General features: G+C 39.4%; 1 protein-coding gene across 3 annotated transcripts in view; it reads right to left on the reverse strand.

Moving 5' to 3' along the window:
* The window catches only part of LOC137342258 (clathrin heavy chain 1-like), a 64401-nt gene that overhangs the window by 18872 nt on the left and 32004 nt on the right, over positions 1-13525 (reverse strand). For all 3 annotated transcript variants that reach the window (XM_068006104.1, XM_068006103.1, XM_068006105.1), the window contains exons 8-18: positions 13216-13416; positions 12007-12159; positions 11519-11641; positions 10158-10295; positions 8975-9139; positions 6893-7073; positions 6066-6229; positions 3794-3919; positions 3105-3247; positions 1137-1371; positions 543-665 (exon numbers count right to left, since the gene is read on the reverse strand). In XM_068006104.1, the coding sequence (XP_067862205.1) occupies positions 543-665; positions 1137-1371; positions 3105-3247; positions 3794-3919; positions 6066-6229; positions 6893-7073; positions 8975-9139; positions 10158-10295; positions 11519-11641; positions 12007-12159; positions 13216-13416 (1752 nt within the window). The remainder of the gene's footprint in view (positions 1-542; positions 666-1136; positions 1372-3104; positions 3248-3793; positions 3920-6065; positions 6230-6892; positions 7074-8974; positions 9140-10157; positions 10296-11518; positions 11642-12006; positions 12160-13215; positions 13417-13525) is intronic.

The raw sequence follows: 13525 nt of genomic DNA on the forward strand, positions 1-13525 counted from the left end.
AAATATAACACCTACTGATTTGTGATCTGTTAATAAAAAGTTACAGAATATTCACATTTCTTTTCATCTAAAGATTGGTACGAGAAATTTAATCTGGCATCTCATTGAGTTGTTCCCATTAGGTAGAGCTCTCAGTAGATTTAGACGCGAGGTACTGATATAGACAAAGTACAGCAAATAAAGTGTCCATGTCAACTGGGATACAAGGAATGCTACATGGAGTATCCATTAGCCACAATTTAAATTTTGATCTTCCACCCCAAGTCCACCTTCTTTTTCAATGGTTATACCAAGCCCTTTGTAAAATTGGCATCACCAAGTTTGATCCCTTCCTCAGCTGAAGTCCATGCATGTTCATTTAGCAAGAACAAACAGTTGTACCTTGGGTTCTGTCTCCAGTGTTGTCCCAATTAAAACGCTCCACATGCACAAGGGAGCAAACATGGTATCTTTCAGCCCAGTGGTGCACTAAATGATGCATTTATCCATTGAGCATGAATGCAATTTGAAGGCTTAAAAAGGAAAAAAAAACAAAAGTATACCTGGTCAATCAGTTGGCGCCTAAAGGGATTATTTTCTTCGAGGACACTGGCCCAAAGCTCAGGGTCTTTTCTGCGTACAAGATAGCGAGCCTCACTCTTGAACAGAGAGTTTTCATTGCAAACCTAAATTAGATCGGAAAATTAGTTAAATTATACACGAACAAGAGAAGGATGAAATGACATCTTAGCTTGAAGACAGGTACTACTCCCTCGATTTGATTCTGGATTGAAGGACTGCAATTACTGCTGGGCCAAATTGGCTACATTTTAGGTAAATGAAGATTTATAGTTGAGGGAATAGAGCTTCATGGCTTTACTGAAGCAATCCTGTTGGTAGCAACTGAAAGCAGCATTCTGAAATAGAAGTCAAACAACTGCATTTTATGCCATAAGTGCTTTACAGGCTACCACTCAGCAACAGTTCATAGAAGTTGCCTGCACTTGCAGTTCAGACCATTAAAAAAATCGATGCTGCCTTGTACCTCAACCCCATGCCCTGGTATAACGAATTAGGCCAGCTTTCATCTAGACAATATGCATCTCAATTCAAAATTGATAAATCTATGCTGTAGATCAATAAATTAAAACACTAACCTTGATGAGCTCCAGATCACACTGACCCCTTTCATAGGCAACACAAGCCAAGTGTGGATCCCTCTTTTCACAGTATTTGCCAACCACAGAACTGTCATAGAAAGGGTTTTCACGCAGGAAACGCTCAGGATTGTTATTGCTATCAATATAGATCTTAGCCAAAGCATTATGGGTAGCAGGTTCCTCACAACCTTCATGAATTCTAGCCTCCAGCCATGGAAGCAGCAGTTTTAACCTGCAATAAAAAGGCAGAATGCTACATGAGCAATGTTTGACCAAAACAAGCAGTCTGGAGATATTGGATTAATAGGGTGGTGCCAAATTGTCATGTCCACAATTCTGAGCATGCATATCTCAGCTAAGCCATTACAGGGGAGCTGCACAACTTCTTGAAAATAACCAAGCTGGCAAGATACTCTAGGCCATTTCATACCTCCTGGTCATGGGTAATTTGTAGGCTGCCAGTATCAAAGCATACACATTGGGAAAGAGGCCCAAGGCACAAACCTTCATAACAAAACACTACAGTAAATGGGGTGTAACTAGAGCACAGGCTTTGCAAAACACACTAGCTTCAATCAAGATTGCTTAATTAAAAACTGCAAGCTGCACTGTCCATGGAGTGCTCAATAGAGCATGGGTGTTCCAACCCAGTCCCAAATTCAGCATGTAGTTCCTTTCTTTGCATACTTGTGCACAATGGCAACTTTCAGCCTCCACTCTAAACTTTCTAGGCCTGGAAGTTTAAAAAAGGTTGCCCCCTAAAAGTCCTGGGCCTGGATCAGAAGCTAAAGTTTCTCAAGCAGCAGTGGATGAGATCACAAGATACAAACAAAGGCCATTCAGCCCACCCTAGTTCATCCATTCTAGCATCCTGTAATTCCCTAATTTCAGGGTTCCATTTCATAGTAGGTCAATGTATATTAAGGGCCAGGCTCACATCCACTACTCTACCCTGCAAATCATTCCTTGTATTGATAAGTGTTGGCAAATTTCCTAAATTTGCCATTTACTAGTTTGAACAAAGTGTCCCATTACCAATTTTCCAGATTTACCTTTCCTACAACAGTTGCTTATGCCTCCAAAATCACCCAAGTCTGATACTCAAATTTCTTATTTTTCATAACACTAGGGATGAGCCTTGTAGTGTTTTCTTAACTGGCTCCAATGCTTGGTGACCAGAAATGGACAGCACTTGGTGTAGTCAGAGCACTTAAGTTACAGCATGACTTCCTCTAACATGGAACTATAATGCAAAAAAAATTACTTTTGTTGATTGCTTGCTGCCTGCACATGAATGATTGGACCAGTCCATAAAGTGAACAGCAAAAGTGAGGTACGAGAGGCTCAATGGCACATGGATCCTACTTCAATAAAGAGGTTGGGGAGCACATGAATACCCCTGAACCAGAATACTCCAACTAAGCTGTAAACTGCCAGCTTTACTTGCTAGAAGCATGCTGCTCGTTGCCTGCCACCTAGTCATCATTGCTAGTTTGAGTATCTAACCTTGATCATCCAAAAGGTTAAGGGAAGTTAGGAAATTTAAAGAACTGCAGTATTTGAGTTTACATTCCAAAGACTAGAAGTACACACTAACTCAGATATTGACTGAGCTGCTCTGCATTCCCAGCATTTAGTTTCCAGAATTTACAGTTTTCCTCAATCTTAATATTCCACTTCTTGCCAATATCTGTTGCAATACTAACCAAACTCCAATATGTACATGCGCTATGGCTGGATAAGACACCAAGAGTCTACTCTATACTGAGCTTTTTATCTGAACACTCCAGCCTTTTGCACATGCTTTTCAGAGTTTTTGGGGAGGGGAGGGAAAAGGCAAACAACCTCGTCCTGCAGGTGACAGAAGTAGCAGCATCACCAAAATCAGCAGGGGAACTTAATTCAATTACCTCCAAAGGAGGCCAAGCATACAAAAAAGAAAAATCAGCCACTTCAGTTACTGACCTGTTCCTTTTCTCCACTTCGCCCACAAGCTCATCAGTCGAAAACTGTCCACGGACTATAGTGATGAGATTTTTAATAACTTCTTCTGAGCAATCCACATCCAACAGTCCACCCACCACCACAGGAAGCCTGCTTGGGTTCACCTGCGCACAATGAGACATTACAGAGTTGGTGACTTTTTTGTGACAGCCACAAAGAAAGATGAAGTGAATTACCTATTACAGTTTTCTACTTTATGAATTCACCCTTACATCCCAGCCTGTTACTTTTGCTGCCTAAAAGCATACAAGACAAATTATTTCCAGGATGTTTTGTGGTTTTATACCTGTTATTCAAGTTTATAAAGCTAAAGATCAGTGTTGAAATGTCACCCCAATGTTATGGTTTGTAATTTATAATGCAACACTTCTGTATAATTCAGATAATGTCATTGATAGAATCTCACAGCACATTTGGCCAATCATGCTGGTTCTTTGAAAGAGCTATCCAATGAGTCCCACATCCCTGCTCTTTCCCTATAGCAGGAATTTTTTTCTCCCCCTTCAAGTATTTATCCAATTCCCCTTTAAAAAGCCAAAAGTCAATTTGTCAAGTCTAGATTTGAAAAAGTTTTAATTCCCAAAAAGCAGTGGCAGTCCCAAGAACAGCTATTTAAATCATTTTTAGCAATTTTAGTTATTTCCACTCACCTTCTGGACATAGATCTCAATGTACTTCTGCAGGTTGTTGCGATACAGGTACAGAACCAGGTCGTGAACAAAATCAAACCGGTCACACACAATGATCAGTGGGAGCTGATCTGTCAACTTGGCTTCCTAGAAGAAAAAAAAATTACTGTCTGGCACAAGAAACTGGCAATAGGCACCTTCAATCTTCAGGCTGCAATGGTTCTAGTAACTTTTCAGCTAGAGGTGTTAACAGCTACATAATCTGTTAGCACTTTCAAGCACCATAAACCTTTCCAACTAATCTCATACTGCTGACAAACAGGTCCTACCTGAACTTCTGAACAGTTCTTGGCACCAAAATTGGTCATTTTTATGACCAGTGCTACAGAATTGGAGTTTAAAATATGAAATAAAACACTTTACAAGTATACAAATATTTAACCTTCTGGTTTTTGGAGTACTACCTGGCTTATTCAAAAGCAACATTTAAGTGTCATCTTGATTAAAATTCTGATATGGGAAGTGCAAAAAAGGCTCTAGATGCCAATGTAACCAACTGGGACAGTAAATATGAAAGACTGATCATTTAATATACTATAACCAAATTGTTCAGTGAGCTTTACAAGCCTAGTTTCAAACACATTTTGTTCACCTTGATCTTTCTTCCTCCCCCCTCCAATCCACAGTAAAATCAGACTCTTGCAAAAGAAAATTCAGAACCTATTTCTTTGGTTCCCTTTGATAAACATCACTGCGTAGCAAAAAGGTAGGAAAGAAGCAACTGGGCACAAGAGCAGACAAGTGAAGTAGCTCAAGACTATAGTCAAAGCACCTATTTCTGTATACAGTCAGTGAGCACATTTTTTGTTCAAATTATCAAGGTGACTGAATGGAATCCTTTATAGGTGTCTCCATTTAGCCTCAGTTTTAACCTGAGAATACAGAACATGCTGATCCACATACCACAGGTTACTTACTAACACCATTGTACTCAATTTAGTAGTAGCTGTAACTAGATAGCTTTGACACAACATGCCAAAAGTCAGATCATTTCATTATGTTATATCTTTGCAAAATTGAAACAGTACTGTCATAGAACTCCAGATCAAGACCCAATTTAACATTCAAGCGAGTATCTTCTTTATTTCACAATATTCTTTGAAGATAAAAGTGGAATTTCTGAATTTAAAAAAGTTAATCTCTCACAGGGTTAGTACAGTGGTATTGCAGATTCAATAAAACTGGGAGGTCTGCCATGTTGGAGCCTTTGTAGGTAAACATCTACTATACCATTTTAAAAGAAAAAACTTCATGCTACTAAATTGGACAACTGATTTAACATCTGCAGTGTTAAAGGAAATTTCAATTATAAACAGATGGATGAATGAACCCAAACATGTCCAACTTAGAATATCCAGTAGTGCCAAGTGGAAATTTCCCTCAAAAAGGGAGTTCATGCAAGGAATCACTGGAGCTTTAGACAGAAACCCAGGAGCAGACTATCTGGTCACCTCTGTGGGAATGCCCAATGACTAGGTCTGATTTGCAGCAGAGTAGACAGTATTAATTCAAGATTCAAATGTTAGTTCTGCAAAGTACAGAAAGACAGTGGAGCATTTAAACCACCTTCTGGTTACAGGTAGACATTTGTTAGCTACCCACACAAATTCAGCTTATTTACTGAGATGACTTACAAGTCCAATAACAGCTATTGACTGCAAGCTCAGGTTTCATTAACTGCACTTTACAAGTAATTCATTTTGCTGAAATTAAGCGATTCTTCAACAGACACTATCCAACACTTGATATGATAACTGGACACCAGGGCAAGATAGTGGTTTTTAGCCAAATATGACAATAGGCAGTCAGGGTCAAGTTAGAAATTTAAAAAAAGACATCCATGTTTGATTAGGATTGTAGCTATAAAAAATTATACTTTTATATAGGGCTTTTTATACTTTAAGCTTGGTTGTTATTTAGGCATAAGTGGCAGATGTGCGCTGGCTAACTTGAATGAGCTGAATGACCACTGTTTTAAATGGTATAGTTGAAGAATGAACCGCCCCTGCTCTTTGAATAGTGGTAAGGGGCCTTTGCCAGAACAGGTTAGGCAGGACCTCACTTAGCATCTCAGCCAAAAGGATGCCACCTCCAACAATACAGCACTCCCTCAGTGGGGCACAAGCCAACAACCTTTTTCAGCAGGCAAGAATGTGACCAATTGAGCAATGTGCTGCTCAGACCCTCAACTGAAAGAGGCAAAGAAGGAGTAAGCAGAATATTTTGCAAGTACCTTCAGGAAGTTCTTCACACGTTCTGAATCATAGCAGTTGCTCTCACGACATATACGTTCAACTTCTTTAATTTGCCCAGTCTTACAGGCTGCCTGAATGTACTTGAAGTGAACATCTGGCTCCTGGCTGAAATTTACAATGGATCCAAGGAAATAAAATAATCCTAATTGACAAGAGAACACATAATGAGATACAGGTAAAGACTCAATAGCACTAAAAAAAAGTACATTTACAGCTAAAGTAGAATGGTAGCATGTGTCCATCTGGGGTTATAGCATTGTACTCGACAGACTACGCCAAGTCCAAGCCAGAAACTTCTTCCATCATTCTTAATGCAGTTGGTGGCCTTGCAGCAATTTATGAGCAAAAGGGAGTGGCACTGTTAGCAGGTTTAACGTCCAAATAGAAAGTACAAAAAGGTCACTGAATTAGAATAGGGCAGATTTTAGAAAGGTAAGTGTGCTGAGGGGAGATGGAAAGAAAAACAATTGACATGACTGTAGATCAATAAAAAGAATGTGACGTTGCTGTTCTTGTCATATTGGAAAGATTGAACTGTTTATTGTATATATTCTGCAACAAGGTTTCAAGTGCTGTCATTTTTACACCAATTAAAATAAAATTGCACAAACAATAGAGTACTTGACACTTTACAGTCCAGGCATGAGACAATCCTGCAAAATTAAAAAGGGAAGTTTAAAAAAGAAAACCAAGCCAGCTAAGAGTTAATCATGGGCATTTAATATCATTGCGTAATGCTTCAAAAATATGAACAATTTTCCTACGCTTTTATGCAAGTCACTTCTCTGCTCAAACAGATTCTTACCTTCATAACTCTTGAAGGATTCAAAAAGCTCTACCAATGACTGTGTGCTAAGTTGCTCGTGGTACTTGGATGCTACTTGCACACAAAGCTGCAGATTCTGGCGGATGTTAGCGGACAACATGGCGCGCAAGCACTCAAGAGAATCTTCTACTGAGAGTGCACCAAAGAAGTTCACAAGCCACTAAAGGAGGGGAGAAAACATTTAAACCCTAGCTGCCTGAAAGTGGTTCACTATATATGAACCAAGTATAATAAAAGAAACGTTTTAGATTGTTGGCAGGAGATTGCATTTTTATCTGAACATCAAAAGCAGCTTAACACAAATTTTGAAATGAAGGCAAAAACGGCAGACAATTTGTTTAAAGCTAGATCCAACAAAGAGGAATGAGTGATACAGCAATGAGACAAATTAGTTATGTTTTGGGTTTTGTTGAAGAAAGTTGGCCAGGACACCAGGAGAACTCCCTGCTCCAAATGCCATAGGATCTTTATATGGAATCTTCAACAGCCACCTTAACAGTCAGACTCTGCCTTGGTTTAATGTTATAACTTAGTCTCATTAGTACATCTAGAACAGATGCAGCTATACAAGTGATGGTTCTGTGCAGGATCCACACCAACACTGTTATTCACTTTTGGTTTTCTCCCTCTTGAAGGCAGATTCATTCTGGGACATGCCTGAATTCTACCAGGTCTATTGTACCCTCTGAAATAACCAAGATGGCAAATGTTGCCTATTGAGAGAGGGGGAGGGAGTGTATTATCCCTGAGCTAGACCCTGACCTTATCCCTGCACTTTTCAGCAAGGATCACTGGATAACAATCAAAAGCAGAGACCCCAGTCTGGTTGATTTTTTCCCCTCCCTATGAGGAGAGACCATTGTAACTCCCTCTGCTACCTTAACTGGAGATCAGTTAAATAAGCAACTTGGGACTCTTCTGGTATTTATGGTTCAGTACAAAACCATCCAGAATCACTTTTCTGAAACTCTTCAATGGCATTGAACACTACTTCAATTTTCAAGAGATTAGTCTAATGCAATGTTAAAATTTGCAATTGGTAACTAAATGACTAGACCCATAGCTCCATTTGAGGGCAAAGATGGAGCAGTTCTCTTTCCCAGGTCTCATCACAGCATGCTTCCAGGAATGCTCACTTGAAGCTTGTTTGAGAAGGGGGGTGGCAGGTGCTGAGTGTCATCTTGCTAAATGCAAAAGCATCCAGGAAGGACTTCCTGTCCCATGGAAGGGGCAAGTCTCTGCAAATCAGTAGGTATACATGTCCTACAGGAAGTTGGTACTCATGAGACCATCAATTCAAAGAATTGCCAATTTGGTTTCTAAAACATTGGTCATGCTGGCTGACTTCTTCCAGTCACACAAGCCTATCTGATTGAGCCTGAGAATTTAGCTGGTTTTAATTTATTATCCGCTTTACTGAAAAAGCCGATTCAGTGCAGCTATCCCAATATGCAGTCACTTATCTTTCTGGTGAGGATTACTTTCATGATCGACCGAGTCATGTACACATTCTATTCAGCAGATTCCATTTTAGTGGTGTCTGGTAGATGTGTTCTTGCCATTACATGTTAAGTGACTGGAGACTCAATGCATATTTAAGTTTATGTATCTGAATAGTATATTAGGAGCTACATACATTTTTCATGTCAGTCACTTCCAAGTTAATAGGTTAGCATCATTACTGACTCTTTGCTTTACATAAAAAAAGTTGCAGCAGGGAATGAAGTCAATTAGAAGCTAGCACATCAGCAAGACAGGGATTGACTTAGTTTCTCATCTCCAACAGGTCTCCTACATTCAGAAGTCACTGGAGACAGCAATTGTCTGAATAACAACCAAATGCAGAATTAGAAATGAGGAATTGGAGCTGGAGGGTCTACCAAGATGATACCAGTGTGGTGACAGGGTTGTAGAAGACAAAAAAGGCTGGTCACTATTCAGTTATTTAAAATACACTCACTAGAGACTGACCTATGTCAATAGCTGCATGTCACTGGGAATCCTCCACATTTGCCAAAATATTTAGATTAAAATCAAATTTAGTGTACTTCAAACTCATACCTCCGGGTTTAAAAGGTGAGTGTGAACAACAGCTCGTTTAATATCATACAGATCTGTGTAGTGCTCCAAAGCCCTCTGCAGCAAGCCTGCCTTTTCACACAGCTGGGCAATATGGGCTCTATCATAGTGAGTGAACATCTGGTTTCCAAGGATTGCATCAGCAACCTGAGAAAACAAAGTCCTATTAGTAAGCACATTAGACATTTACATAAAATAACTCCCATAAACTGCAATAACCAGCTGCTACAATTGGTTAGATTAACAATGCAGTGATAGTGAGGTCAAATGCTCGAGAGTCAGCAAATTTTGTATAAGATACAGAAGGTCTGCTCACGTTCTTCAGAAAGATGCTGAACTAGCACTAAAATATTGAAGTACATTTAGCTTTTGATTAGCTTGCGTGTTGGCTGATAATGTTCAGCTAGCAAGGACATCCCTCTATAAACTGATAGAATGGTCTATAACATTGGTTGTTTAGTAAATTTAAGCCTCAATCTTAAAGTTCGTTAACAATTAAAACAGGGATGACCCCACCAGATTTGTTAAACACCACTCTGTAGTAGATTCCCTGGTTTGCAGGAAAACATTTATGCAACTTGAAATCAGAAACAAACAGTATAGGTGGGTCATAGAATTCCAGACAGTACCTGTGACAACTGTAGGTGGCACTGTGATAGACCATGACAGTAAAATTGCAATGCTAAGCTTTCAAAAAGCACTTACAATCTCTATTAGAGACTAGTGATCTCCACATCCTAACCAAGTGGCACTGCCTTAACCTACCATATCCCATATTAGCTGGAGATTATTAGAATTGAAAGCCATTAAATTTGCATTAAAGCACACAATATTGCTCCCAATTTTTACAAAAATGGTTCTTCATTTATACTCACTAAACCCAAGGCCATTCCCATACTACAATGTACCAAAGTTATTAGACTTAAACAAGGACAGCTACAGAATCTTGGAAAACAATGTTTCCACCTTATCTGACCAGAAATATTGAAATGCAAACAGTATCAAAGTGTTGAAGGGCAGGGGTTTTATTTTGTTCTCAAACACCAAGAAATAACCCAAAATGCCAATTCTCATCCACTAAACCTTCATACAAGTTAGAAACAATACCAGAAGACATGTTGCAGCACAATAAAACTGAAGTCAATTAGTACGTGTACACTCCCACCTGTGGTGCATGGATCAGATTCATTTCAAGTAGGCGAGTCTGTAAGTGACCCTCAGAAGGTCTATTATTCTTCAGAGCATCCAATAGGAAAGAAGTACACTGCTGGATCAGGTTATTCTCCATAAACACATCTACAATCTGTGAGAAAGCAGAGCATTAACCTTCTGGAACTTGCACAGCTCCCGATTACAATTATCAGCATTCATCCATACAGACCAGAAAAACCAACAGATTTGATTTTTGGCCTGTTGAGTTAGATCTCAACCAGGGCAACAGTTGGGTCAGGCAGCCAAGGCTCCCTGCGCATGGTAGCCACTCAGCTAATCCCAACTGGCAAAAAACAATTAGGTTCTGCTGTGATGTCCTCCACAATCAAATAGCCCGCTGACATTAACAGTCTAGACTAATCTGAAGAATGCCATTTGACAAGAGGCACTAGTTTTAGGAGAGGGTAATATAATGTTTCTCTTTATATAATTGAGATTCAAAGGGAGGATCACAATATTAGCCAAACTTCAATGTACAGCTCATTGTCACTTATTTCCATGAAGGCCAAACCACATTTGTTTCAACACCATCTGTAGATGTTGCTGGAGACAAGATCAATTCCTCTAAAATTGCTCAATGGCAGTGCGCAAAATGTGTTTTCTAAAAGCTACTTGGCAAAACTAATTATTTAGGTTTTATCTCCATTTTATAATTAAAAAGGCCAATACTTGAGCCTCAAGCCTTCTATAGCCCAGCATACAACAGGGTGGTGCAGTTCATGCAATTTGAAAAAGCTACAAGTTACTCACTCCATTCCTTAGCCATTTCCACTTGCACCTGGGCTTTACAGTGAGCCCAACAGGAGTGCAAATACTACTAGGATTATAAACCTGCCTACAGGTCAGTATGTGCCTACACCAATGAATGACCCTCAATTAGATTAAGCTGGTGAAAATGGCACTTGCATTTAAAGATCATACATAGAAGCATAACTGCACAAAGGGAACTTCCTGAGGTTACACTGATCAAGTTTAGATTTTCAGCTAAGGAATCTTCAGAGAAATTGCACACTTAATTTGAAACACCCTCATCAAATGAAGAGCTTATGGGTTGAGTGTTAGGCTCATTGGCCATTTAGAGAGATTGGGAAAAAGTGAAAAAAATGTAACTTTCCACTAACCAAATCCACACCAACTCCTAGAAACAGCTCAACCCACAAGAGGCTAGCAGTAGCAAGTGACTAATGACCCAAGTTTCTCAGCATTGCTACTCATCCTCAGATGATACTGAAATCTCAGTTCAAGGTGCACCAGCTAAATAGATCTGAAGTTTTTTTTTTAAAAAGTGAAGCTTGGCTATGTTCTATAACTGACCTGATTGATATTAGCAAGAGGTTCATCATCCTGGACGAGCATCTGAGCAAACTGAAGTCCCTGGTCTGGGCTCACCCGCATAACATTTCTCAGCAGGAAGACCCAGTCTGGAGTGTAACCAACCTGTCAAAAAATTGGTACAAGTTATGACTTGTAAGGTCAACACTAAAAAATGAAGTAACCTTTGCACATTGGAGACATGGAGTAATTATATCTTGAACAATTAAATTCAAATGTTCTTGGGGCCATTGAATTTTTTTGCCAATATACTCTAGCCCAAAATACAAGGTGGCACAACAGATCAAGTGAGTTCAAGTACAGGAAGATTTACAAAATGGCTCTACCAATTCACATTTCCTGTTTTCGAGTCTTTATATAGATGTGGAAATTAAACTCAAGCATTTTCTATTATAGAATTATTATATAATGGGCAACATCGCCAAAGCAGCAGTTTAAGTCAATAATTTAGGTTAGAAGGAAGAAAATACCTTTTTCGCATAAAGAACAATTTTTTGGAATTGTCCAGTCTCCGCAAAACACTGTATAACTTTATTTGGCACATTGGCTCGCAGATAGACACTTAAAGCTAGTGTGGGATCAGCTGCCTTCACCAAATCCCCCAGCTCCTCAGAACACTCCAGCTACAAGAGTTAAAACAGTAAGGCAATATGAAGTGTTTATCAGCAGATTCATTTTAAAGTAGATGCATTGCATAGAAATGCCTAAAGCCAAATTTTTATTGCATTTATAACACTTGAGTCTGGACTATAGATAGGATAGTCAATCTGCCCTTATTTATTAATGACTTAGATGACGGGATAGAGATACACAAGTTTGCTGACGACACAAAGCTAGGTATCATTGTAAACTGTCGGTGGAAGCACAAGATTACAGGAGATATTAACAGATTAAGTAAATGGGCAAGATGGTGGCAAATAGATTTCAAAGTAGGCAAGTGAGGTTATCCACTTTGGACCTAGAATGGATAGATCAATACTTTCTAAAATGGTAAAAAGCTTGAAACAGTCGAGGTCCAAAGACTTGGGGGTCCATGTACATAGATTAAAATGTCATGGACAGGTACAGAAAATCATTGAAAAAGGCTGGCTTTTATATCTAGAGGACTAGATTACAAAGGGGTAGAAGTTATGCCACAGCTATACAAAGCCCTGGTTAGGCCACACCTGGAGTACTGTGTTCAGTTCTGGGCACTGCACTTTAGGAAGGATATATTGGCTTTGGAGGAGTGCAGCATAGATTTACTAGAATGATACCTGGACACCAAGCGTTAATTACAAGGAGATTACACAAACTAGGGTTGTAATCCCTGGAATTTAGAAGATTAAGGGGGGATTTGATCGAAGTTTAAGATATTAAGGGGAACGGAGAAACTATTTCCACTGGTTGGAGAGTCTAGGACAAGGGGGTCATAGCCTAAAAATTAGAGCCAGGTCTTTCAGGAGTGAAGTGTTACCTAACTTCTACACAAAGGGTGGTAGAAGTTTGGAACTCATGCTAACAATTGTTAATTTTAAATCTGAGATTGATAGATTTTTGTTAAGCAAAAGGTATTAAAGGTTATTGAGTTAGGTCACAGATCAGCCATGATCTCACTGAACGGCAGAAAGACCGAGGGGGTAAATGGCCTACTCTTGTTCCTATGCCCTTTTAGTTTAGACCCAAGTTAAACTGGTTACCTTGTCTTCCTTTAGCCATTTTTCCAGCAGCTGCTTGCGGCCTTGTTGTAAGACAGGCCGGCAAAGCTCCAGTGATTCATATTTATTCAGCTGTCCCTGATCAAGGAGGATTCCAAAATACTGCAGAAGAGGTGAAGCTTGCCCTGGCTGGGCTGGGACAGTCTGGAATTTTCTAATAGTGTCTGGAGTCCGCAGAATACCCTGATAATTGAAGACAGTAGTAACTGCAGCAGCATACAATAAGCTATTTACTATCACAGCTCCCAATTTCACACAAAATACTGTGTATATTTAGTATAAACTATTTACC

The sequence above is a fragment of the Heptranchias perlo genome, chromosome 25 (assembly GCF_035084215.1).
Source record: "Heptranchias perlo isolate sHepPer1 chromosome 25, sHepPer1.hap1, whole genome shotgun sequence".
Lineage (NCBI taxonomy): Eukaryota > Metazoa > Chordata > Chondrichthyes > Hexanchiformes > Hexanchidae > Heptranchias > Heptranchias perlo.